General features: G+C 39.4%; 1 protein-coding gene across 1 annotated transcript in view; it reads left to right on the top strand.

The window, feature by feature from the left end:
* Man1a1 (mannosidase alpha class 1A member 1) overlaps nt 1–25,275 on the top strand; it is a 176,753-nt gene that overhangs the window by 47,174 nt on the left and 104,304 nt on the right. Inside the window, exons 4-5 of the mRNA XM_052751319.1 lie at nt 3,574–3,689; nt 16,667–16,747. Of these exons, the coding sequence (XP_052607279.1) occupies nt 3,574–3,689; nt 16,667–16,747 (197 nt within the window). The remainder of the gene's footprint in view (nt 1–3,573; nt 3,690–16,666; nt 16,748–25,275) is intronic.

Below are 25,275 nucleotides of genomic sequence, written 5' to 3' on the forward strand. Positions count from 1 at the left end.
TGGCTGCTGAACTACTCACCAGCATGACTTTCCATATTTTACCAGAATACCTTAAATGGTACGAGTTCATATAACAAGTAGCAATTTCTGGTGACACTTATGGAGCAATTATTGTATAGTGCCGCTCTGCCACATATCATTTGATCTTATTTCTATGTACCTTTTTTTGGTGAGAAAAAAAAAATAAAGCACAGAGAAGAACTTTCTCAGAGATAACCACCTATGCAGTGACAAGCGGGACAGGAACTCCAGTGGGACCAACTCCATGTTCCTAATCCTGGTACCCTGCTTTTCTGTTTCTTAAGGGTTTTATACATTTAGCTCCACTTCTGTCACTGGTGTTGAAGGAGACACTCCAAGTCGTTGCAAGAGTTGATGGTGTAGTGCAGCCAACATGCATGTAAACAGTGAGGTGTCAAAGCATGAGGTGGTTCAGTAGACACATCAGGGAGTTCCAGGAGCCTTTGGGATCTCATGTAGAGGGGAGGGCATTGCAGGGAAGAGTGGACAAAGATACTGCTCTGTCATGAGAATGATTCAGTTCAGAGTCAGGGAACTTAAGCTGGGAGTGTCTGCCGCAGAAATGGCTTCAGATGGAGCTAGTCTCAGGACGGTGACCAGGTCCCATGAAAGAGGAGAGGTTCCAATTTAAGACAGAAACTGAAATTTCATGGTAAAGTCAGAGGGCCTTCCCTTCTCAGTATTTGCTATTATAACTTTTTATTTTATTTTTTTAACCTGACTCTGAGCTGGGTAGGTGGCTCAGCAGTTGAGTACACTGACTGCTCTTGGAAAGGGCCTGAGTTTGATTTCCAGCACCCACCTGACAGCTCACAATTGTCTCCTAACTCTAGTTCCAGAAGATCTGATATACCCCTGCTGGCCCCCACAGCTACTGCACATATGTGGTTCACAAACACACATGAAGGCAAAACACTGTAAACATAAAATAGACGATAAATAAAATTTTAAAAGTTAATTACCCTATTTTTACTGTCCTCTTAGTGAAGCTTGATCAGAGAACTCAGTTATGTGTTAACTTGCCATAATCATCATTGAACAGATCACTTGGTTTTCTGTTAGTAGACCGATGGTCTTCACAATAAACTTTAAAACATTTCAAGTCTTTTTGTTTTTACAGTTTTCACTGGATTTATCAGTACAAACCAGATAAGTACTTACTCTTTGCAAAAGGCCCCAAATATTCATAGGGCAAAATGAACTGTTAATCAAATGGTATCTGTTTCCATTTTCAAACTAGAATAGGCTAGGGAAGATTTTCTGGTATAATAAAATCAACACCTGGGACTTACTGCAATAATTGAAAGTCCTTATTATTGAAAGTGAGGAAAATTTTTAATTGCCTTCCTTAGATGTATCTGAGCCAAATTCTTTGTCTGCAAGTAGTATGGCAACCTGTGTATTCTTTCAGCAAACCCTTGAAGAAAGGAATATGTCTTTCCCTTTCCCCCTGGTTTTGGGGGATGGTTATTCATTTGCAGTGGCTTATTCAGAATGTGGTCCCTCAGAGCAGCCTGTTTTTTTCAGGAGACATCTGCTCTGTGAACCTCATTTTTGCCAGTCCCTAGCATCCAGGAAGCGCTTCAACACTGGTCCTTCTTTCTCTGGCTATTTTTTTCCAGTTACTTCAAACTCACCTGTTTGCCAGGGAAAGGAAAACTGGATCCTTCCTTGACTTCAAAACAATGCTAATGAACGTGAGAAGTGACCTGGAGGAGTGGCCACCTCCCAGTTTCTCTGTATAAAAGAAAGCAGAGCTAGGGTTTGACAGAATCACTCCTCAAAGAGAACCGTTCATGTTTGATCAGTTATATTCAGTGTAAAGTACAACAACAAACAGCTCTTAACAACTGGGGAATTAGAAATCAGTGATCATATGAATCTGGTGTCGTGTTTCAAAATGTGACCTGAGAACATTCCCGTTAATGTTTCCCTTGATTCCATAGTTTTGTTTCCCAAAAAACCCTGTATTTTTGAGAACAGTGGATTAGAATAAAGTGTGACACGAGAAGTTTTCTAACTTTCATGTCTTTATCATTATGTAAGATTCAAATTTAGTCTGTTTTAGAAAGTTGCATATTTTAATATTCTGTTACTTCTAGTTTCCTAGTGATAGTTTCCCAACTTGTTACTTAAACAGTGTGTGCATTGAAGTCTGTTCCATTTTTATTTATGGAGCTGCACTGAATAAGTGTAGTACTCAGTCTTTCAATGGCCATTCATGGAACATCACTACTACAGTCATAAAGGGCATCATGGAGAATGTGGAATGAACAAAATGTAATCTCTGTCTTCGGAGAAGGTTTGTAGACTAAAGGATGACAGACAGAACATGATGTGTGCCTGAGAAGTGTAAAATCTACATACAGTGGAAGCTCAGAGCAAATAAACAGAACCTGAGCCTGGCTAGACAAGAGACGGACATTGGAATCAGTCACGATGTTATCGACAGTGGAGATTACATATTAGAGAACAGAATGTCTCCTACTTACCCATGCTTTTGTTTTTGGGATTTTAATAACCCGTGACCAACCGCAGTCTGAAAACATTGAGGAAGATTCTAAAAATAAGAATCCTTATGCTTTAAATGGTCATACCCTGAAATTGTGACCACCTCCAGCTCTATCCTGGCCTGGATGGGACTCACCCCAGTATCCACTCTATGTGTTAACCGACTGTCCATCATTTGGTAGCCACTGTGTTTCATCTCTCTTGGCATTTTATTCTTTGTATCCAAGTCACCCTGTTTCACTAATGGTACAAAGGTACAGGAGCACCATGCTGACAATTTGGGTGTGCCAACGAGAAGCCCCAAAGTATTTCCTTTAACAATGATTGTACCTGATATTCAGCTTAATATGGAAAGGGAATGGGAAAATCATATGCTGAGGTTGCTAAGAGCTACAGTCAAGATGAGCCTTCTGTCCGTGGAACGGGGAAAAAGAAAACGAAATCTGAGCTACTTTTATTGTCCCACATCAAACTGCAAAAGTTATGGCCACAGTGCTTAGGTGTTAAAATGGAAAAGGCATTAAATGTATTTATGCTTAGGAAAAATGTGGTATATATGAGGTTCAGTACTATCTGCTATTGCAGGCATCTCCCTGGATTCTTGGAACATACTGTCTGCAGATAAAGGGTGATGCCTGCAATGATTTAAAAGAGCTAGCATGGTGATAATTCTACATCTAGCAAACTTCACACAGGTGCACTCTAGGGCCACTACACAAAAATAATGGCAACTGCCCCTTAGCTTCAGGCTCATTCTTTCTTTCCTCGTTAGAGAATGCAGTCACAAAGGAAGTTTCCAAGAATAAGTTTAGCTTTTACAACTCGGAGCAAATGTTAAAGATTAGTGTTCTGTGCCGATAGCCTATGGAAAAATTTAGTTTGGTACGCTGTATTTTTTACATTTTATTTTTCTGAAAGAAACTAATACTCTTTTCAGTATGACTGTTAATGAGCTGAGGATTACTCTCAGCTTATTCTAGGGGTGGTCAGTTTGCATCTATCTCAAAAATGTTGAAAAGGTATTTTTGGTATTTTTTTCAGGCAGCATCAAAGGAGCAACGATAGTAGATGCCCTGGATACACTTTTCATCATGGGCATGAAGACTGAATTTCAAGAAGCTAAATCATGGATTAAAAAATATTTAGATTTTAATGTGGTAAGTTCAATTGAAGTTGCTCATGGAGCCCTTAAGTTTTAGCTTATCCATACCCTGTATGGGACACATTATTTACTACAATCTGTGCCAGTAAAAAAAAATTCAACTTTTTTATGCATGCGTGTGTGTGTGTGTGTGTGTGTGTGTGTGTGTGTGTGTGTGTGTGCATGTTGATCGTATGCAGGTGTATGTGTACATGTGGGAATTAATTGACTGTAATTTTTCTGGGTCATCCATCTTCTTTTCTTCCTTTAGTTTCTGAGACAGGGTCTCTTACTACCTAGAACTTGCCACCTAGCCTAAGCTGGCTAACCAGAAAACCCGAGGGTCTGCCTGTTCCCATCCCTGCAGCACTGGAATTACACATACATGCCACCACACCCGACTTTTTGACATGGGTCCTGGGGCTCAAACTCAGGTCCTCCTGCTTAAGAGGCATGCACTTTGCTGAGTGAGCTCTACTACTCCAAACAATGTAACTTTAAATAGTAAAGACACTCTCACGCTCTATGCTTCTCAGTTATTGTACATGCAGATGTCCTCTTTGTCAAATTAAGGGTAAATCAGAAGAAGTAAATATTTACAGTAGCCTACATTATCTAATCTTCCTGTTTAAAATACCACAGCAACCCTATGAGATGGATGCTGAAGCCTCTACGACTTATTCCAGAGCATATGGCTGGCTGCATGTTGGAGCCATGACTCTGTCACAGGACCTTGTCCCTAATACTTAATCTTGACATTGTACAAGGCACACAGCATCAGCAGCCACTGTCACTTAACTAAGGCTTCCAACTTTGTTGCTCTTGTACTCCTGTTCATAAAAGAAAATGGTGGTGGGGGGGGGGGGAAATCACCTACCTCTAGATCTATGTGCAAAAATAACATAGTCCTCAGCTTTTGGTATATGTGCATGTTTGGCAAATAACCTGAGACCCAGTGTGCTTTGAGGAAACAGTGCAATAGAGTGAGACAGGTCCAGTGTTTGATGACCATGGCTGGGGAGGACTGTGTCTCCTTGGATCTAACTGGACAGTCATTGTTTTACTCCATAAGAATGTGGGCAACGTATGGTTGCACTAGTGGTATTATTTTAAATCAGAGGTTACTTTGCAGAAATCGTTGTGAGCCTCTTGTGTAAGGTAGGAAGTATTCAGTAGTGTCTGGGCATCCTCATAGCCAAGGTGGAAGAAGCATACTGCGTGTTGACAGGGGATGAAGGAAGAGGGTGCTCCTGCCCACCCCGCTGAACTGTCACTCCTCCGTCCCTGTGAAGAGTGGACACCAGAGTTAGCCAGAGCACTCAAGATTACTAAAGCAAGTCCTTGTCCATCACTTTGACTTTAAAACACATATAAATGATGAGTTTTGATATTTTGTTGCTCCTTCTTTGATTAGTTGTGAGCTATGGTACACTTAGAAGGTCTTATAGACAGAGTGAAGTTTATGCTTGATCTTCCTGCTAACTGACTTTAGAACATGAGAGAGACAATATTCCAACTACGGAACTTCACAGATCAGGACTAAGCTTTTATTTTATTTTTAATTTTTTAGATTTATTCATCTTCATGTGTGTGAATGTCTTACTGACACGTATATGTTTATGTGCCACGCATGTGCCTGCTGCCCAGGGATGATGAGAAAAAGGAGTTGTCTCCCTTGGAACTAGAGTTGCAGATGGTTGTGACCCACCATACGGGTGTGAGGAACTAATCCTGAGGCCTCTGCAAAAACAAGTACTCTTGACTGCTGACCAGTCTCCAGCCCCAGGCTCTTTCATTTTAAATGTAAAGAGAAATGACTGTAAAGAGCTGGTGGGTCAAATTTACAGAGCCATTGGAAGGAATGTTACATGGCAGTTCTGATAATACTAATCAAACTAAACAAGAAAAATTAGACTAGAAAACTTTCTCCTAGTAAATTTATTCCCTTAGGAATACTTAGTAAAAGTAAGTCTTTGTGTGTTCGCTTGCTGACTTTTATGGTGCTGGAGATCAAATCCAGGGCCTTGCATGTGCTCGGCAAGCACATTGAGCTGTAGTCCAGTTGTCTTAACAATGCTTATTAGTAGGAATGAATCTGGTTACCTACCCCATGTGCTCATCTTTCAGCTACAGGGGATGGCTCTTCCGCACCTAGAAATTTTAATAACACTAGACCTATGAGTAGTCCCAGGCCCCTCTTCTGATTCTTGGTTCAGTCAATCTGATACATTGTTGTCCAAAACTTCCCAAGAGCGGTATTCTGAGCTCTGAACTTGAGGGAGAAGAGACTTGGAGGGTTGCACTGTTTTATTTTTCGAAACTCAGTACAGAAGCCTCTCAAGGTAATAGACAAAATGTCACCGTAGTAGAAGCTGATTGGCTAGCCTCTGGCCACTAAGTAGGTGAAAAGAATATTTCTGTGGGTGGAGAAGGCAAAACAAATCTAAGTAGGAAATATAAACCAAAGTAGAAGCCAAGAAAAATATGTCACTTGGCCTCCTTGCTGATGGGGTAAAGGAGTTAAGCTATCATTAAATGTCTCTTAAGATGTTGGCTTATAAAACATGCATTTTAGCACTATTGATAATCTGGCTATGCTTTTTAAAATATACTCTAAAAATTGTAGCCATGCGTCTCAGATTTCTGTTTATTATGTTACCTCTTGCTCTTTCTTTTTCTGTGTGTGTGTGTGTGTGTGTGTGTGTGTGTGTGTGTGTGTGTGTGTGTATGTGTGTGTGGTATTGTGGTAGGGGTTGTATATGTGTGGAAAGACACACAACGTACATGAGAAGCTACAGCAGAACATTGTGTGTCTTCCTCTACCACTTCTCACCTATTACCTTGAGACAGGGTCTCTCGTTGAACCGGAAGCTTGCCCTTTTGGCTAGGCCACCTGACCGCAAACTCCTGTGATCGTGCCCCCACCCTAACCCACCCACCTCCACACACCAAGTACTCTGGTCACAGATTTGTGCTTCCATGCTCTGCTTTTTAAGTGGGTGCTTGGGATTTGAACTCAGGTCCTCATGCTTGCAGTCATCTGACCCAGCCAGTCATCTCCCTAGCCTTATTATACTGTTCATAGCATGAGAAGACTTGACATATTTACTGTGCCTCTTTCTATCAACATTACCATATTTCCCCATTACAAAAATATGTTATCAGGAGGAAAGTATAGCTTAGTTGGTAGAGTGCTTGCATAGCATTCACAAAATCATAGGTTATTGGTTAAAATATTAAGGGAACTCCACGTAGTTAAAAGGGAGCTTTATTTTGTGAGGTAACTTACAAGTGAAGGGATAGGTTACAGGGTCTGGGAAAGACGTAGAGCAGTCCAGCGATGTTCTCTAGAGAACTCTGCTCGGTCTACCTCCAGCATCCAGGGTCCAGGAACCAAGAGAGCCAGCCCATCCAGATGGGGTCTTCAGGGTCCTCTCTCGGCCCCGCCTTGTAGGCGTGACAGTTACCGAAGCCTCAATAGGGGTTGGAACTTCTAGATCAAAGCTGGAATGGCTACCCACTACACTAGGTTCAATCCCCAGCACAATATAAATACTGGGCACATGCCTGCTAATTCTAGCACTCGGGAGGTAGAGGCCTCAGCTATATACAATGTTCAAGCTAGCTTGGGCTATGAGGCCTTTTTGTTTTAACGCAAGTACCAATAATACAGACTTAGAGTTTCTCATATTAAAAAGAGTAATGTATAAGTTCAAGAATGGTGTGTGTGTGTGTGTGTGTGTGTGGTTTTTTTTCTTCTTTTCACTGCATGATAACAGGTCTTCAGCTCAGTGTTCTCTAGTTAGTTTTCTAAACCACATCTGCAAATTTATCCTCCATCTTCACACTCAACCCAGAGCTTCAAGTGATTCTTTCAATGACTGCTTCATTCTCCTTGAAAAAAACACGGAGGATTTATTTTTGCATTTGTGTTAAGGGAGAACAATAAGCCTTACCTAAAAAAAATGTATTTATTTTTAGGGATATCATGTAATAGTGTAGCCTAGAGGACACACCATTGCCTGCTGATTGGTGTTTTGCATAGGCTATTTCAATTTCTGCAGAAGAGTAGTGCTATTTTCTTTACTTTTACAGATGAACGTAATTAATTCATCTTCCCAAGGTTATGCAGCAAACAGGAGTCATGGTGAACAAGGTCTTCCGAATTCTTTCACCTTGTTTTGTAGTGGCGAAGATACAAACGAGTTGAGAAATACATACACATCCTAAGCATCTGAGACTGTGGCTTAGGCATGTAATCTTCCTATCACTGTGCTTATTAGATTCTGCCACTCAGTAAGAATTCAACCAGTGCCTGTAGAACAAAGGAGCTGTCTGTCTTGTCCTACTTCCTGACTGAATAGGGGAGACTGAGTTGGAAGGCATGCCCATGGAATACGACCGGTGGCTGTGCTGTCATTTTTATATAGTTGGAATGCAAGTGCAGGTGCTCTACACGACATTAAGCTACCCCCTCCATAGGTGTGTGGTGTCTCCTGCTATAGGAATATGCTCAAATAAGGAAAACGGCACAATTCCAGTGTGAGTGCCACTCAGTTCACTTTGGAGCGTCTCATATTGCCACTTTGAAAAAAAATACTGTATTAACTAGAGGTACTGAAAATTATCTTTAGTAACAAAACTCATTGAACGTGTAGAAATTTTCTCCAGGTAGCAATCCCTTACACGAAGTGTCTGAATACGAAAGCTTGATAGAAGCTGCCCTTACAATGTCTTTCAGAGCTGCAGGAAGTAGTACTTGGTGTGGGAGCTGGGGCTTTCTTTGGTAAAGACAAGAACAGAGTAGATTAGCTTGGTCCAGACACTGACACTGATGCAGGAGATGCTCAGCAAAGCGCCAGGGTTCGGCCTGTGATGCAATGATTCCCATACATTTTACATGATAGAGGTGTTGGTGGCGAGGTGACTCTTTGTTTTCTTAACTTAAAGGTCTACACTTTAAGCATGTTCCTAGGTTTCACTTTAAATATGTGCGCCAAACAAGCTGTGGGGGTCCTCTGGGAAAGATATGGACGTTAGCCTCAATGCTGTGTCTTCTTACATGCCTGGATGAGTATTTGACTACCGACCTCACAGTTGCATGCCACGAAGCATGAAAGACATGACATTTTTCTTAACTTTGCTCCTAGGAAAGGTTTGTTTTTATACAAAATTATATCCTGATTGGTGCAGATCTCTAAGTTAATTTTCCTGCTGAACGGAATCATGAGGTGTTTACCATTTGATGCTGAGGGATACCTGGCCAGGAGTAATTCTTTAGGTCATGGCCCTAAAAGGAACTTGTCTCTCTAGTAGTGATTACTGATAGATTTGTGCCACTACTTGGATCCTTCCTGGACCTTCGTGGTAAAACTGGCCTATTAACATAGACAGCATAGTTATTTGCCTGTCTTCTTGGATTTAAGAGTTTAAACACTGTTACCAATCTTAAGACATGTATTCTGCAATTTATGAAACTAGGAGCTGCAAGGACACACAGCGAGGAACAGTAGACACTACACTTTAAGTTTCACACGTACTCTTAATCCATGAAGTGCGAAGCAATAGACATTCTGAAGTAGCATTCTTTAAGGATGCATAACTACTGGTAAACATGGGCCAGGTGTATAGGCAATTCTTTTTTTTTTTTTTTTTTTTTTGCGGGCGGGGTGGGGGGTTTCGAGACAGGGTTTCTCTGTAGCTTTGGAGCCTGTCCTGGACTAGCTCTATAGACCAGGCTGGCCTTGAACTCACAGAGATCCACCTGCCTCTGCCTCCCGAGTGCTGGGATTACAGGTGTGCGCCACCATCGCCCGGCTCAATTCTTTTAACTAGAGGCCTTGCAAGGTTTTCTATACAAGCAGTGTTCTCACAAGTGTGGGTGCAGTAGCGTTGCTCCTGGGCATAACTGCTACAGTGGATTGTAGTGGCGAAGTTGTTATTAATCAGAGGCATTGCACTGGTATGCCGTGGAGCAGCTATGACTGAATCTTATTTGTCTGTTGTGTGTTATACTAGCACAGGAACCCCATGCTTGCAGATCTCTGAGTGGAAAGCTGACAGAGTTTGGTTGAATCGTTGGTAAAAAGAAGAGTTTCTGAATTTAGGGATCAAATGTTCTCTTCCAAATAATCTTTTCAACTCAACGAAAATGTTGCACTGTGTAGAATCCTAATAGTTAAAATCTGAACAAGGTTTATTATAAATAACTATCTTATGGCCTGGAGACTCAAGGAAATAAATTACCTTCTCGACGGAAGCTGATGGTTTTGTAGTTTCTCGGGCAAATGGGAGCTGGGGCTGACTTTGCTCTAGAACCATCGTATCTTTTTATTCTCCTGGCCAAGCCTGTGATTTTGCTTACTGGGCTCTATTAAATATCACACTGTGGATAATTTTGATGGATAAGTTGCTCATAAAAGTGAAACCTAACTGGAATTTCTTGTGCTCTTTAAAATGATGTCTTGCCTAGTGAAAGTCTCTCAGGCAGTCATTTTAAAGGTGGTTCTGAAGAGGTCACTTAATTTGTCACCAAATTAGTATTAGAGTCTTCACATCCACGGGTTCATGATATGTTGACTAAGATGAAGCTTTTCCCAGCACAGCTAAGGGGCAAGATTTTAATTTAAGGATTAGGAGAGGAGAACATGTATCCCCCCCCCATTTTAGCAATCTTTGTCAATTTATCTCATAATTTTAGATGTCTTATAAATTGAAGATAAAAAATTAAGAGAATTTGTGAACTTGAAGTTGAACTTAATGGTCTAAGGGACCCAAGTTATAGGTACTTTCTTGGTCAGGGTTACTATTACTGTGATGAAACACCATGACTAAAAGCAACTTGGGGAGGTAAGGCTTACATATCTTGAGTCACAGTCCCTTAAGGGAAGCCGTAGCAGGAACTCAAACAGGGCAGGAACCTGAAGGCAGGAGCTGATGCAGAGGCCATGGAGGGGTACTGCTTACTGGCTTGGTTCTCCTGGCCTGCTCAATCTGTTTTCTTATAGAACCCAGCACCATACCTTCAGGCTGTGCGGCACAACCCACAATGGACTGGATCCTCCCCAGTTAATCACTAATTAAGAAAATTCCTATAGGCTTGTCTACAGCTTGATCTTATGGAGGCATTTTATCAACTGAGGTTCCCTCCTCTTGAATTATTCTATCCTGTGTCCAGTTGACATAAAACTAGCTCTTGTCAACTTGACACACAAACATATTATTGTTAAGCCAAAACCTTTCTTTCTTATTCATCCTCAAGATCACATATTAATATCAACATTACAATATAACATTCAAAGTTTTAAAAGACCCACAGTCTAAAAATTTAAACACTCAAAAATTAAGTCTTTCTAAAAATATCCAGCATCTTCTAAAAACCAAAGTGTAAAACTCCAAAATCTCTTTAAAAGTCCAAAGTCTTCCAAATGTTGGCTCTGGTAAAATCAAAAATAAATTAAATACTTTCTTACTTCAAGAGGGCACAGTCACAATCTAAATAAAACAAAACCAAACTCTAACAATGTAAATAATTCAATGTCCAATGCCCAGGATCCACTGATGACCTTCTGGTCTCCTCCAAAGGGCTGGGATCACTTCTCTGGCTCCAATCTCTATAGCACACATAGATTGTCACCTAATATCAGGATTGGCTCCACCCCAAGGCTGCTGCTTTTCTTGGTGGCCATCCCATAGTACTATCATCTCCAAAATGCTGGGGTCTCTTGCTGCAGCTGGGCTGGACTTTCACTCAATAGCCATTCCTGGGCTATCTTAAGGTACCCCAACTCTGCCACATAGTGCCACACCTCAGCTGCTCTCCTTGACCCCTCATGCCTTCAAAACCAGTACCACCTGGGTGACCTTTACACTACCAAGTATGGCTGCCAGCACAAGGTACAATCCTGGCTGCCTTTGGAACACAGCATCTTTGTGATAACTCTGAGGAAACACTTCCCAGAAGATTTCACCCCTACAGTGCTGGTCTCTTCTTAATTGTAGCTAACTTCTCAGCTCCAGCTGACCAGAATCAATTATCTTAACAAAGCAAAGATTTCATGTTAGTGGTACTGGTATCTTATTTATCATAGCCAGTTCTTCAACCCCAGCTAACCAGAACCACAGATTCTTAGTTCAAAATATTGAGCAGTCTCAAGAGAGTTTTTACGTGACTCTCAAAATTCCCTCTGGAATTTAACAAGCCAGGCCTCCATCATCTGCATTTCTCTCAACACTTGTCTTCCAACCTTTGAGTACTCAATGGCTTTTCTAGCCTCAAAGTTCCAAAGTCCTTTCATAGAGTCCTCCAAAAAACAAAAACGAAACAAAACAAAACAAACAATCAAAAAACAGGGTCAGATCTGTCACAGCAATACTCTACTATCTTGGTACCAATCTCTTTCTTAGTTAGGGTTACTATTGCTGTGATGAAACACCATGACTAAAAGCAACTTGGTGAGGAAAAGGTTTATTTGGCTTAATGTGATATATTGTGTACCCTAATAAACTTGCCTGAGGATCAGAGGACAGAGCCAGCCACTAGATTAGACATAGAGATCAAGTAGTGATAGCACATACCTTTAATCCCAGCACATGAGATCTCATGCCTTTGCTTAGGAAGCACACGTGCCTTTAATCCCAGGAGGTAATATGGCAGGGCAGAGAAAGGTACATAAGGCATGAAGAAACAGGAATTCACTTTCTTTAGGCTGAGGATTTCGTAGAGGTAAGAACTAGTGGCTGACTGTTCTGCTTCTCTGATCTTTCAGCTTTCACCCTGATATCTGACTCTGGATTTTTTTTTTAATTAAAAGACCATCTAAGATTCAAACAACAGCTTAGATATTATGGGTCCCAGTCCATTGAAGGAAGCCCAAGCAGGAACTCACAAAAAGAGCTGCTTACTGGCTTGCTTCCCGTGGCTTACTCAGTTTGCTTTCTTATAGACTCCAGGACTACCATTCCAGGCTGGGTAGGCACTACCCACAAAGGGCTGGACCCTCCTCCATCAATCAAGTGATTAAGAAAATGTGCTACAGACCTGTTTACAACCTGATCTTATGGAGGCATTTTCTCAGCTGAGCTTCCCTCCTTTCAAATGACTCTGGCGTGTGTCAAGTTGACATAAAACTAATCGGCACAAGTACCAAGAGAGGCTCATAACCAAAGCATACTTTCTCAATGACCTACAGTACTAGCCTCCTGATATTTTCATGTAAATTTAATTATACCAACTATTTTATTAAACTTATGCATGAATCTGTTGGAGTGTGTTCTATGATTGTATAGCCAGGGCTAGAAGAAAAACAAAGAACAGTCTCAAATCAAGATTTGTTTAAAAGTATATCATATCTTCAGATATTTTCAACCTATAGTTGCTAATCAGTATGACATTAACAGGTTCATGCAATTTAAACAAAGGGCTGAATATACTTCTCAAACTGGGAGTCCTATAAGACTATACATTAGATACTATGGAATATATGGGGTAGAATATAACAATGCAATCTTAAATGGAATATTTAAAGGGACAGTTAATTTAATTTTACATGTAAGTAGTTGGCAAAATCTTATCCTTTATATGTTAGGAGATTTTAGTGTTATAGGTTGCTTCTTCTACAATCTTTCCCATGCCCCGTCCACACTTCTGTCCTTAGGGTAAGTGAGCGGAAAACTTGTTTAGAACATCTTAATGCGTGGAATGTTGAGAGGAGAAATGTGAGATTCAAGAAGACTCCTAACAATAAAATAGTATTGGAATAATAGATTTTCCAGGAAGCCCATGGAAGGCAGGCCTTTGTTGAGACTACGATGACACAGGATGCTAATGGCAACAGCTGACTACTGCATGTATCATTCTTTCCAGGGGCTGTGTACTGACTGCCTGGCATTCATGGGCTCAGAGTATCTTGTTGGGAATTCATTCCTGTCTTTTACCTGTAACAACACTGGTGTTCAGAGAGAGCAAACCAGTTCTCCAGGATCTCACACTCAAAAAAAAAAAAAAATCAGCCTTCAACCTAATCTTCCTAATTCACACCAGAATTTTTAGTTAATTAATTAACTAATCAATTTATCAATGTATGTGTGTACATGGCATGGGGTGTGTGTGTGTGTGTGTGTGTGTGTGTGTGTGTGTGTGTGTGTGTGTGTGTATGTTGCATGTACAGAAGTATGTGGCTGTCTTCTATGACCCTTTACCTTATTCCCTTGAGAGGTCTCATTAAATTGGAAACCAGCTGTTCTGGTTAGGCTGGCTGGCTAGGGACAGGGAGCTCCCAGGCCCTGCCTTTCTCTGGCCCCCAATGCTGCACTTACAGTCACACATAGCCATGCCCATCCTTTTGTGTGGGTGCTGAGATTCAAACTCAGGCCCAGATACTTGTATACAGGAATACAAGCCCTCTTACCCACTGAGGCATCTCCCTAGCCCCAGGCCAGCATTTTCATAGCTGCTAACCATTTTGTTATAGTATGAAATTTTATCATACATGCCCTCCCCCCCTTTTTTTTTTCCACCTAAGGTTCTATAAGGAATGACCCAAAGTGTCTAAATGTCAATCTTCTGGCCTAAAAGATAATATAGCCTAGAATATTATAAGAGCTCAAACTAAGGTTTGTAAATCATGTAACTTTGGAAAAAATGAGGCAGAAGGAATGGTAATGGGTGTGTGTGTTCAGATGTAGTTCTAGTTTCCAAGCACAGGAAGATGATGACAGTTTGGAATTGTGATGCTGTGATATTCTTGAGCAAGAGTTTCAAAGACAAGGACTTTCTAATCACTGGGAACCTGCATGGCTTCAACAAACAGTCCAGACTTTGCCTGGGGCTCCCTAGATGATTCAGTCCCTGCAACTCAAATGTCCTAGCCGCTGACCTTGAGCACAGCACTTTGCAAGGTTATCTTTCAGTATCTTATAGCAAAGCAAGATAAATAGAATGCAGGTTCTGAAATACACACAGAGCTGGATCAATAGCTGCTTGAGGAACGGCATCCAATAAGTGATGGATGTCTAGATTGAGATATATTTCTGATTTCAATTGACATAGCTCAGTTCCCTACCTTGCAATAATTTTTATCAGATGTCTATATAGAAAGGTCTTGACTGTCCAAAGTTTTCATAGGAGGAACAGGGAAAGCATATGTAATGAGCCCAAAGCCTGAATAAGGAAATAAAACCATCTCAATAAGCTTCAGTAAGTGAAAATATGAGGACCTGATTTCTGGTTTAAAAACTAAAATATACAAGTACAAACTGAGGCAAATATGATACTTAAATCATTAGATTTTATTAAACATTATTTCCCTTAGATATGAGAGATAAGTTGTATGAGCCAAACTAAATTAATAAATTTTCCCTTTTCCTTATCAGAGGTTGTGTGGACTAACAGCAGTGTTTAAATGATCCCCATTCACTGATACACTTTAGTGATAAGTGGCCCAATACAGAGGGTGTTTAATCAAAATAGATAAGTTGCAATTCACAAATTATTCAGTACAATTAACAAACTCACAGCATGGTTTTATCCAACTTTATCTAACAGTCCTCTCTAACTTCTTTTCATAAGCTTTCTTTCACAGGAAGTTTTCTTAACTTATGTAGGAGTTTCAATGATTAGATCCCTATCCTTTGAGGGAGCCCATGTAGAAATTAAAAAAAATATATACCTCTTCTTTGTTTCTGAAAACATTTCCTAAAATGTAGACTCAGTGAGTTTAAGGAGCATGTTAATTTTCATTGCTGTGTTCATAGAACCTAGGACTGGGCCTGGCATATAGTAGTTGCTTGATAAATGATCCCTGAAGGTGATACCATCTCAAATGATTTTTCCGAGTTCATCTGCCAGATGCTGGCTCCATACATTCTGTTTTGCTCCTAGCCCTTGTCTTTGTCTGTGAGTGGTTTGGTGTTGAACAGAAGTGACAGTTACTTAGTAGGCCCAATAAAGTACGCCTTATAGCTACTGGAGATCAGCTGTGCTAATAACCTAATTACAAACTACAAGACAGATGCACTTAGCAGTCAAATATTATAGAATCATAAAACTATTGGCAGTAATGACTACTTATGCATCACAATTATTCGACCATCAATAATAAGACATGGTACCATAGTCTGTGAGGTATCTGTAGAGGTCAGAATAGACAAGTTTTAAACCATGAATAAACACACTTCCATTCAAATCCTAATTCTACTACTGTTGTGGGAACTTCAAAAGGTCATATTAATCACTATAAGCCTGGCTTATTTCTCCATCCGTAGACTGGACAGAGGAATAGTAATTAATTCCTAAGATCTGTATGAAGATTAAAAGTCATAAAGAGATGGCCAAGCCTCTGCCATACTGTAAATAATAAAAGCGAGCTACTATTGATATAAATAAGAACCACGCCAGCAATGACAGCTCACATGATTATCACCTTCATGCCAAGACAGAATGTCGTCTCAGAGCTGGGACTGTGGGAAGGTAAAGGCAGAAAGCAGTACTGGAACTCAAGTCCGCGGCTTTACGTCCATTAGCATTCTGTCTATGCCGCTTTAACATAATGGGAAAAGATTGCCAGCCTGGTGTGGAGCTAGCAGCCACACTACAGTCTGATTGGCCTTTCAGGACGAAGAAGCAGGCAAATGAGTGAAGTCGCAAGAACACAGAATAGGAAAAAAAAATAATAATAAAAGCCCTGATCCCATTGCATTTGTACAGATACGGAATATCAATTATTCGGTCTGCTTCTGCCCACGAGAAAGGAAGAATTCCACTTTATAGTACTTTTATAATTTTGCTTTGAGTCAAAATCATTTTTTTTTTTTTTTGGTCTGCTTAACCATATTTTGACACCATTTCCAGGGACTCGCTCTCTTGTGTATAGGTGCCCCTGGACAAGCACACAGGTCTGAACAGACTTTAAATTAGTGCAGCTTCTCATACCATGTACTTTGACTGTGTGTGCTATCATTATGTTTAAACCTCCTTCATTTTGTTTTCCATAGAATGCTGAAGTTTCTGTTTTTGAAGTAAACATACGCTTTGTCGGAGGACTGCTGTCAGCTTACTACTTGTCTGGGGAAGAGGTAAGTTCCAAAATGGTATAGAAAAGCGAATTATGAAATGTCTCCAAATGACACTTTTTGTTAAATATTTGTGGCATGGATTTAGGGAAAATCGACTAAATTTTCATGTTCTGATGCTCAGTTTTATTTCTCAAAATATGTGCTAATTAAATGAACAAGCTGGGAAGTTTGACAGTTCATATTGCCAGGTTAAGGTAAGCCTTTAAAAAGGCATGGCTCCATTATGCTGTGATTGGTATGATTAGGAGTACAAATTCCACATGTCTGCAGGCATATTAAAGGTGTTTAGTGTAATGGCAGGCTAGTGGGTGAATTTTTGTCTTGAAATTTATTTTAATGTCAGTATGTAAACTTAGTAAAAACTTTTTTAAGTGAAGACAGCATGACAAATAAGATATGAAAATTATAGTACTTGTGAAATTGAGGGGCTGAGGCTTGGAGCTTGCCAGCACACAGTCCTGCAGGCCAGTGTCCCTGTGAGAAATGCTTTGTTCTCTTCCTGAGTCAAGGCTTAATGAATTATCTGCTGCTTGGGGCAAAGCAGGGAGTTTTAATTTCCTTTTTTTTTTTTTTTTTTTTGGTAGATTAAAGACTTTTGTACCATGCTCATAAAGGACACTGATCCTATTTTCTTGGAAGCGTTTGGATAACTCTGTGAATTATGGGAAGTGTCCACTAAGAGTTTTGGGAATGGACTCACCTATGATACTGACAATGTTAAAAGCTGACATCAAGGAAAAACAGTCCCATATTTCAACTGCATGCCAATCAGATTTACGTTAGCCCCAGCATTCTGGCTGGGGGAAGAGCAGATCTTAGCCTGTGTAGTATTTCATGTATTTCTGTGCTTCAAACAGATTTAAGCAGGGTAATAAATGTTTAATGAGACAGGCTGCTTGACTTTGCTCGTGTCTCCAAGGTGCTTTTCTAATCATAGCGACCACACTCTTCTGTTGCCTCTCTCTCTCTCTCTCTCTTTGGATTTTATTCTACCATATCTCTTTTTTCTTTTTAAGTATATAGATGGCCCCCGAATTCCCCTGTGCCATCCTGTCTTAAGCATCTTTCCAGCCTGGGAAACAAAGCCCTCTGCTGTTATGTTTCTCCTTCCTCACTTTCCCCAGATTTTCCTGCTCTGTTATCTATCATCTGTCCAGTCTAGTTTAGCATCCCCAAGCTGGAGCGACGCTATTTTTAAGAAGCAGTGCTCAAATGAATGTTGTCCTAATACACAGGTCTCGGAGCATCCCAAATTATTTTTGGGATTTGTTTTTGGCATGGTGTGCTAGGATGACCTTGCTTTTATGTTCCTTTATAATTTACATGTAGATGTCATAATTTGGAACAAACAAGGACTGCACCCTTCTGACTGTAAGTTTGATGGAGTTATGGGGAATACAGAAAGAAATGAATGTGTATTTTTCTTCCAAAGATGCATCCTTTTTCTTTAGGTTTTTTTTTTAAATTTTTACTTATTGTTTTAAGATGCTATATGTATGAGTATTTCTATTTCCATGAATATTTTATATGTGTGTGTGTGTGTGTGTGTGTGTACTTATCTAAAAGAAATGTCCACAGATAATGCCATTTGTCTATAATTAGAATAGTTAGCTTAAGGCCTTATAAGAAATTTTATTTAATTATTTCTATTTTTTGAAGTTATAAAATAACTGCATCATCTCCCCTTCCTTTTTCTCACTCTGAACTCTTCCTTATACCCCTGCTTCTTTAAAATTCATGCCCTCTGTCTTCAATAATTGTCATTATAGACATATATGCATATATACGTATATTTGTGTGTGTATATATAATTACTAAATACACACCTATACGTAAATACAACCTGTTCGGACTGTACAATGTTACTTGTCTGTATATATTTTTTAGGCCCACCATTTGTAGCCATCAGATAACCAACTGGTGTATTCATTTCTGTGGAAGACCATTTCTTCTATTCTCAGCATTTCTTAGCTGCCTGGATAGGGTTGAGGCCTCCTGCACTTCCGCTTTGTAAACATATTACAATGTTTATTAGTGTGGTCCTTGTTCAACTCATGTTTAAGCATTCAGATTGATTAGACATTGTGGGTGTAGCTTCTGTCATTTCTAAGAGACATAATCTCAGAGCAAAACCTGTTCTTCTGGCTCTTTTACCATCTTTCTGCCCCCATGCCTGGGATACTTTCTGAGCCTTAGGTCCAGGTGTTGTTTTGTAGATGTATCAGTTGGGACTGGGCTCTACAACTCTGTATTTTGATGGGTTATGGCTTTCTGGAATGGTCTCTGTCTGCTGTGAAGAGAAGTTCCTTTGATGAGGGGTGAGGATTACATTAATTTATCTGTAGGTATGAGAACACATATTTGGAAGTTAGGGATTATTCTACTTTAGTAGAGTGGCAATTGTAAGTTCTTCTCCAAGATCCATGACTTCACTAGCTCTAGGTAGTTGACTAGGATTCCAGTATTAGGCATGATTTCCCTCTTGTTGAGCAGGTCTTTAAGTCCAATTAGAGAGCTGTGGTTACCGCCAAGGTATGTGTACCACCACTGAACCCTTGGGGGCTTTGTGCCATGCTGGTCATTGTTATTGGTTCATAGGTGTAGTAGCTGGGTAGGACTCTAGGCTGCTTCCCTCATTTGGAAGCTTGCTTGGAGCCTTCTGGTACCATGAAAACTAATCCTCAGAAGCTTGAGGCTTTCAGGTCAATTCCAGCTCTGGGGCCTCTGGGGCCTCTGGGGCCTCTGGGGCCTCTGGGGCCTGTGTCTGAAATGCATGGTATCTGCAGCAGTAGAGATTTGCCCTCTACTTCTGGGAGAATATTTGTTGTTCATGTTAGAAAAGGCATTGATTTGTGTAGGGCAATTCTATATCCTGACAAATGGTTGAATTTGCTTATTGTTTTTAGAAATTTTCTGTTGAGTTTTTTTTTTGGGGGGAGGGGGTGAGGATAATCTCTAATATGTAATATCATGTGATCTGCAAATAGGGATAGCATGACTGTTCCGTCCCTTTCATTTCCCTCTCTTGCCTTATTGATCCAGGTAGTTCTTCAAGGACAGTATTGAAAAGGAGTGTCCTAGTGGACATCCCTGCCTTATTCCTGACTTTAGTGTGGTTGTTTCATGTTTTCCTCCATTTAAGATGATCTTGGCTATTGGTTTCTCCTATATAGCTTTTTTTTTTTATTATGGTTGAGGTTTGTTCTCTCTACCCCTAATTCTCTGGGATTTTTATCATGAAGGCACGTTGGACCTATCAAAGGCTTTTTTCTAAATCTATTGAAATGATCATGTAGTTTTTGTTATAAAGTCCGCTTATGTAGTTTATTACGTTTATTACCTTGCTTTTGTTGAACCATACCTGCATTTCAGGGATAAAACCAACGTAGTAGTGGTGTACAATCCTTTCAATGGGTGTCTGTATTCTGTTTGCAAGTATTTTATTAAGTAGCTATTAATCTATGGTCATCAGGGATATTGGATTGACCTATAGTTTTCTTTTTTGTTGTGTCCTTACATGGTTTTAGTACCAGAATGATACCGGTTTCACAGAAGGAACTTGTAATTGTTCTTTCTCTTTCTTTTTTGGGTGGTTTAAGAATGACTGGCTATTGCTTTGTTTTGCTTTGCTTTGCTTTTTTTTAAGTATGGTAGACATGTGATGTGACTCCAGCTAGCCCTGGGCTTTTTTTCAGTTGGGAGGAACTCTGTTACTATTTCAGACCCCTCATTTGTTTTGGGTTTGTTTAGGTGGTTGATATCTTCTTGGATTAATTATGGTTGTTTGGCTGGATCTAGAAATTCATCCATTTCTTTTGTTTTCCAATTTAATAAAGTACAGGTTTTTTTTTCTTTTTTCTTTCTTTTCTTTTCTTTGTTATTCCCTTGTAATATTCTGAATTTCTTTGGTGTCTATTTCCCTGTTCATTTCTGATTCTGTTCATTTGGGCATTCTCTTTCTTTCTTTTGGTTAGTTGTGTCAAGGGTCTATTCATGTTGTTTATCTTCTCAAAGAACCAGCTCTTTGATTGATTTTTGGTATTGTTTTCACGTTTTTTTCATTAATTTCTGCTCTGATTTTTATTATGTCTTGCTATCAGCTGGGCTTGACCTTGATTTGTTCTTGTTTTTCCAAACTTTTGAGTTACATCAAGTCATTTATTTGTAATCTTTCTGATTTTTTAATATAGGTACTTAGACCTATAAAATGTCCCTTGTAAACCTGCTTTCAGTGTGTCTCAAGAGGGGTTGTGTTGTGTTTCATTTTCAATTACTTCCAGGAATCTTTTTCTTTCTTTCTTGATTTCTTCTTTGACCAATTCAGCATTCAGTAATGAGTTGTTTAATCTCTGTGAGTTTGGGTGTTTGCTAGAAATTTATTTGGTGTCAATTTAAAATTTTATTGAATTGTGGCCAGATAGGATACATGAAGTTATTTCAGTCCTTTTTAATTTATCCATATTTGTTTTGTGTCCCAGAATGCAATCTGTTTTATAGGAACTCTCAGTATGCTGCTGAGTAGAATGTGTAGTCTTTGATGTTTGGGTCAAATGTTCTGTAGTAAAGATATCTGTTAAGTTCCTTGGATGTATGATGTCAATTAATTCTGATGGTTTATCCAGATGACTTATTTCATAAAATATAGATGATTATCTATTAATGGACTAATGTTAATCTGTGTCTTTAAATATAGTAGACATTTTTTTTTTAAATGAAATTGTGCATACCAGAGTTTGGTGCATTTGTGCTTAGGATAGCAGTGTCTTTTCGGATAGCAATTCCTTTGACTAGAATGAAGTGTTGCTCTTTATCTTGCTGGTCTAGTTTGAAGTCTATTTTGTCAGCTATTAGAATAGGCATGCCTTTTTGTTTCCTGGTCCCAGTTAGTGGGAATACTTCTCTGCATTCTTTCACTTTAAGACAGTTCTTATCTTTAAAGCTAAGGTGTGTTTCTTGTAGAAAACAAGTAGATGGATTTTGTTTTTTGTGATCCCTTTAGCCAGCCTGTGTCCTTTGATTAGAAGAACAAATGCCATTAATATTTAAAGATATTGTTGAAATGTGTGTATTAATTATTGTCATCATGTTGTTCATTTTTGCTATTATTTTGTGTTTTAGTAATTGTGGATTCATATTTCTTTCCACAGCCTCTTGACTATGCTCATTTCACTCTTCAGCCCAAAATATTGATTCCTGTATCTACTTTAGATTTGATTTGTTGGGCACACACACACACACACACACACACACACACACACACACACACAATTCATGTCTGTAAAGATTTTCTCTTCCCTTCAACTACAGCAGGTAGTTTTGCTGGGTATGTTGGTCTAGGTTGGTCCTCTTGGTTTCTAGTACTTATAAAGCATTCTAGGATCCTCTAGCTTTCAGAGTTTCCATTGAGAAATCTACTGTTATTCTGATGGTGTTCCTTTACATGTGACTTGTGTTTGGTTTTCTTGTTTGTGTGGTTGGTTCGTTTGTTGGTTGGTTGGCTTGCAGAAGCTTTCAATACTCTTTGTTCATTCAGTATAGCGTTTTAACTATAATACCCAGTAGGGACATTCTTTTCTAGTCTTGCTGTTTTCAGTTCTGTGTGCGTCTTGTATCTGTATGTTTTTCCTTAGTTTGGGGAAGTTTTCTTCTATGATAATGTGCAAGACTTATCTGTTCTTGGGGTTATTCTCCCTCATCTAGTCTATAACTTGAAGGTTTGCTCTTTTAATGGTATCCCACATTTCTTGTGTATTTTTTTCCTATATTTTAATTTGGTTTTTTTTTTTTGGTTTTTTAAAAATATTCCTTGCTTATTTGATCTAGATCCTCTTTTTCTTCTGCTTGATTCGACCCACTTGTAAGGCTTTCCTTGGAGTTTTCTAGTTGAATTTTTTGGATTTTTCAATTCCAACTTCATTTCAGCTTCAGTCCTCTTCGGTGTTTCTCTTTATAGAATTCTGTTTTCAAGTACTGGATTGTCTTTTTTATTTCCATCAACCTTATGTTTATATTTCCTTGGGTATCACTCAGGTACACATTCTCCTTAAGTTCTTTCTCCTTCATTTCACTGAGCTGTTTCTTTGCGTCTTCTTTAAACTCCTTGAATTCTTTGATGAAGTTTATAATTCCTCTTTTACATTCTATGTCCTGGGTTCATCTACATGGTCCTCATTTGGCAAACATTTCTACAGGACTGCTGGATTTCATAGGGGAGATACTGCTTTTATCTTTCACGTTATTTGTATTTTTGAAATGCAGTTTGTTCATGTGGGTTTATTTTATTAGTTCTGGGTCTGATATGGACAGAGTAGGTTGAGGCAGAAGAAAAGATGTGCAGTTTGAGTTTGGCCTAGATGTTGGGTGTGGCTTAGATGGAAAGAAGTCAGGTGGACACAGGGGACTGGACTGGTGTGCAGTATGTACATCCTCGTTCAAGCCTTGAGTGTGGAGGTATGTTTGGGGTTTGGGGAGGGTTTGTGGAAAACAGGATCAGGCAGATTCACAGAGTTAGACCCTGGATGAATGTATACAGTTTCTGGGTTGGAGAGGTTTGATATGGTGTGGCAGGAGCCTGTGGGTCAGGAGGAGGCATTGTGATCCTGGGGGAAGCCACGCAGCACAGGCAGGGGTGGCCAGACCAGGCTGAGGCACTGGATATGGGACCCAAGCTACATATGGATGTGGCATGGGAGGAGCCCATAGGTCAAGGGTATAAGGATGGTTTTGAGGCTGTATTTGGCTACCTTTAACAGAGAGAAGACAATGAACACATTTGTTGTAAATAACTATCATGTCTCCGTGTTTGCTTGTCAGTTTTACTGTGTGAAAATTAATTTGTTACAGAATTTTTTACATTTTGTTTTTTTTAAGATTTCTTATATACTCTTCTGTTTTTATAGAATTTTTAAATGTTGGTTCTTACCATAGTTTTTGAGTGTTCTATAAACACTAAGATTTCGGTTGTTTCCAGTATTTCTGTTTTGATTAATATCATAATAATCTATCAGTACATAATTACTCTCCAGCGTGCGGTTGCCATCTGAGGAGTAATTGGTACTAAGTTGGTTGAACAAATCCACCCCCACCCCCCGCGCCCGTTCCTCTTCCTCCTAACTACCTTGTCACCTGATAATTGCTTTTTGTTTCTTCAATGCACTCAGGAGAATTGCCTACCAAGAATGTGACCGGGAAACCTCCTTCTACCCTAAGCCAGTTATTCGACTTTGTTTCAAAGTGAAAACATAGTTGTTTCATAGAAATATCACCAACATGGCTAAATTATTCATAACTTAGTTTCATATACCTATAAAGTTCTGTCCATGCACATGTAGATCAAAGAATTCCCTAGAATTGTCTAGAAAAAGTCATCTTTATAAATTAGGTCATTGAGTTTCTGAGTAGCCGTAGTTTAGGATTCTGATTTCATCACTGAGGGTTGGGATTATTTTGAAATTTATAGATCATCATCAGATAGATATATGTAGCCCTACACAGACATCAACTAAAAAATAATTCTGAGACTTATGCTATGAAATTAGGGAAGCAGCACCTCTGGTTTGGGCTGCACTCCATGGAAGTGGTATCATGAAAATCAAGAAACAGGAAGTACGGGTGTAGGGGAGCTCTAGTCTATGCTGTGTGAGCGGGACAGGAAGCACCTGCAAGAAGCTGGTTATAGACACATTCAGAAATGTAAAGTGTCTTAGCTCAGTCAAGATAGTGCATAGTAACATTAAGTCAGTCCACGTTTTTTACAGTCTGTATAAGGAATTCAAACAACCGCAATAATTATACACAGATAAGTAGCGATAATATAAAGACTAACTAGGAGAATGGTCTTTATTAAGAATAAAAGCTGCTGTGCATTGCTCTCAAGCACACTCCAGGAAAACGAAAGCCACACTGGTGACAGTAAATATACAAACATTTAGAATGTGCTCACCAGAATCTTTGAGGTGGCAGGATAAATCTGTAATTTTGTGTGTACTAAAAGCTACATTCTATATATTTCTTGAAATCTCAGTGTACAGAAATAACCTAATTTTCCCTTGGCCTTGTATTTTATACATTTAATTAACTCTAAACTTCCATTTTTTAATATGTAACTTCTGCTAACACTGAGGTAGAACTATCTCCGGGAACCATTTTTGGGAACTGATGCTGTCGAATAAGATTAATCAAAGCAAAAAAAATGGTACTGAAAATTTACAAATACAGATGAATAAAATAAACTAAAGAAAGGCATATCAAAATAAGTGTCTACATGTAGAAAAGAGAGAATGTGAATATTACATGTTATGGCAGGAGAGATGACTCAGTGTGTCAAGAAGCTTACCACACAAGCCTGTTGACCTTAGTTCAATCCCTAGATCCCGCATAAAGGCAGAAGGAGAAACTGACTCCACAAAGTTGTCCTCTGACCTTCACTTACGTCATGGCATGCTCACGTACACAATTACACAGTAATAATGTATTTTTATATGTATGTTTACCTACATGCATGTATGTGTACCGTATGTATGTCTGGT

Source organism: Peromyscus californicus, unplaced genomic scaffold (genome assembly GCF_007827085.1).
Source record: "Peromyscus californicus insignis strain IS unplaced genomic scaffold, ASM782708v3 Scaffold_22__1_contigs__length_63687245, whole genome shotgun sequence".
Classification (NCBI taxonomy): domain Eukaryota; kingdom Metazoa; phylum Chordata; class Mammalia; order Rodentia; family Cricetidae; genus Peromyscus; species Peromyscus californicus.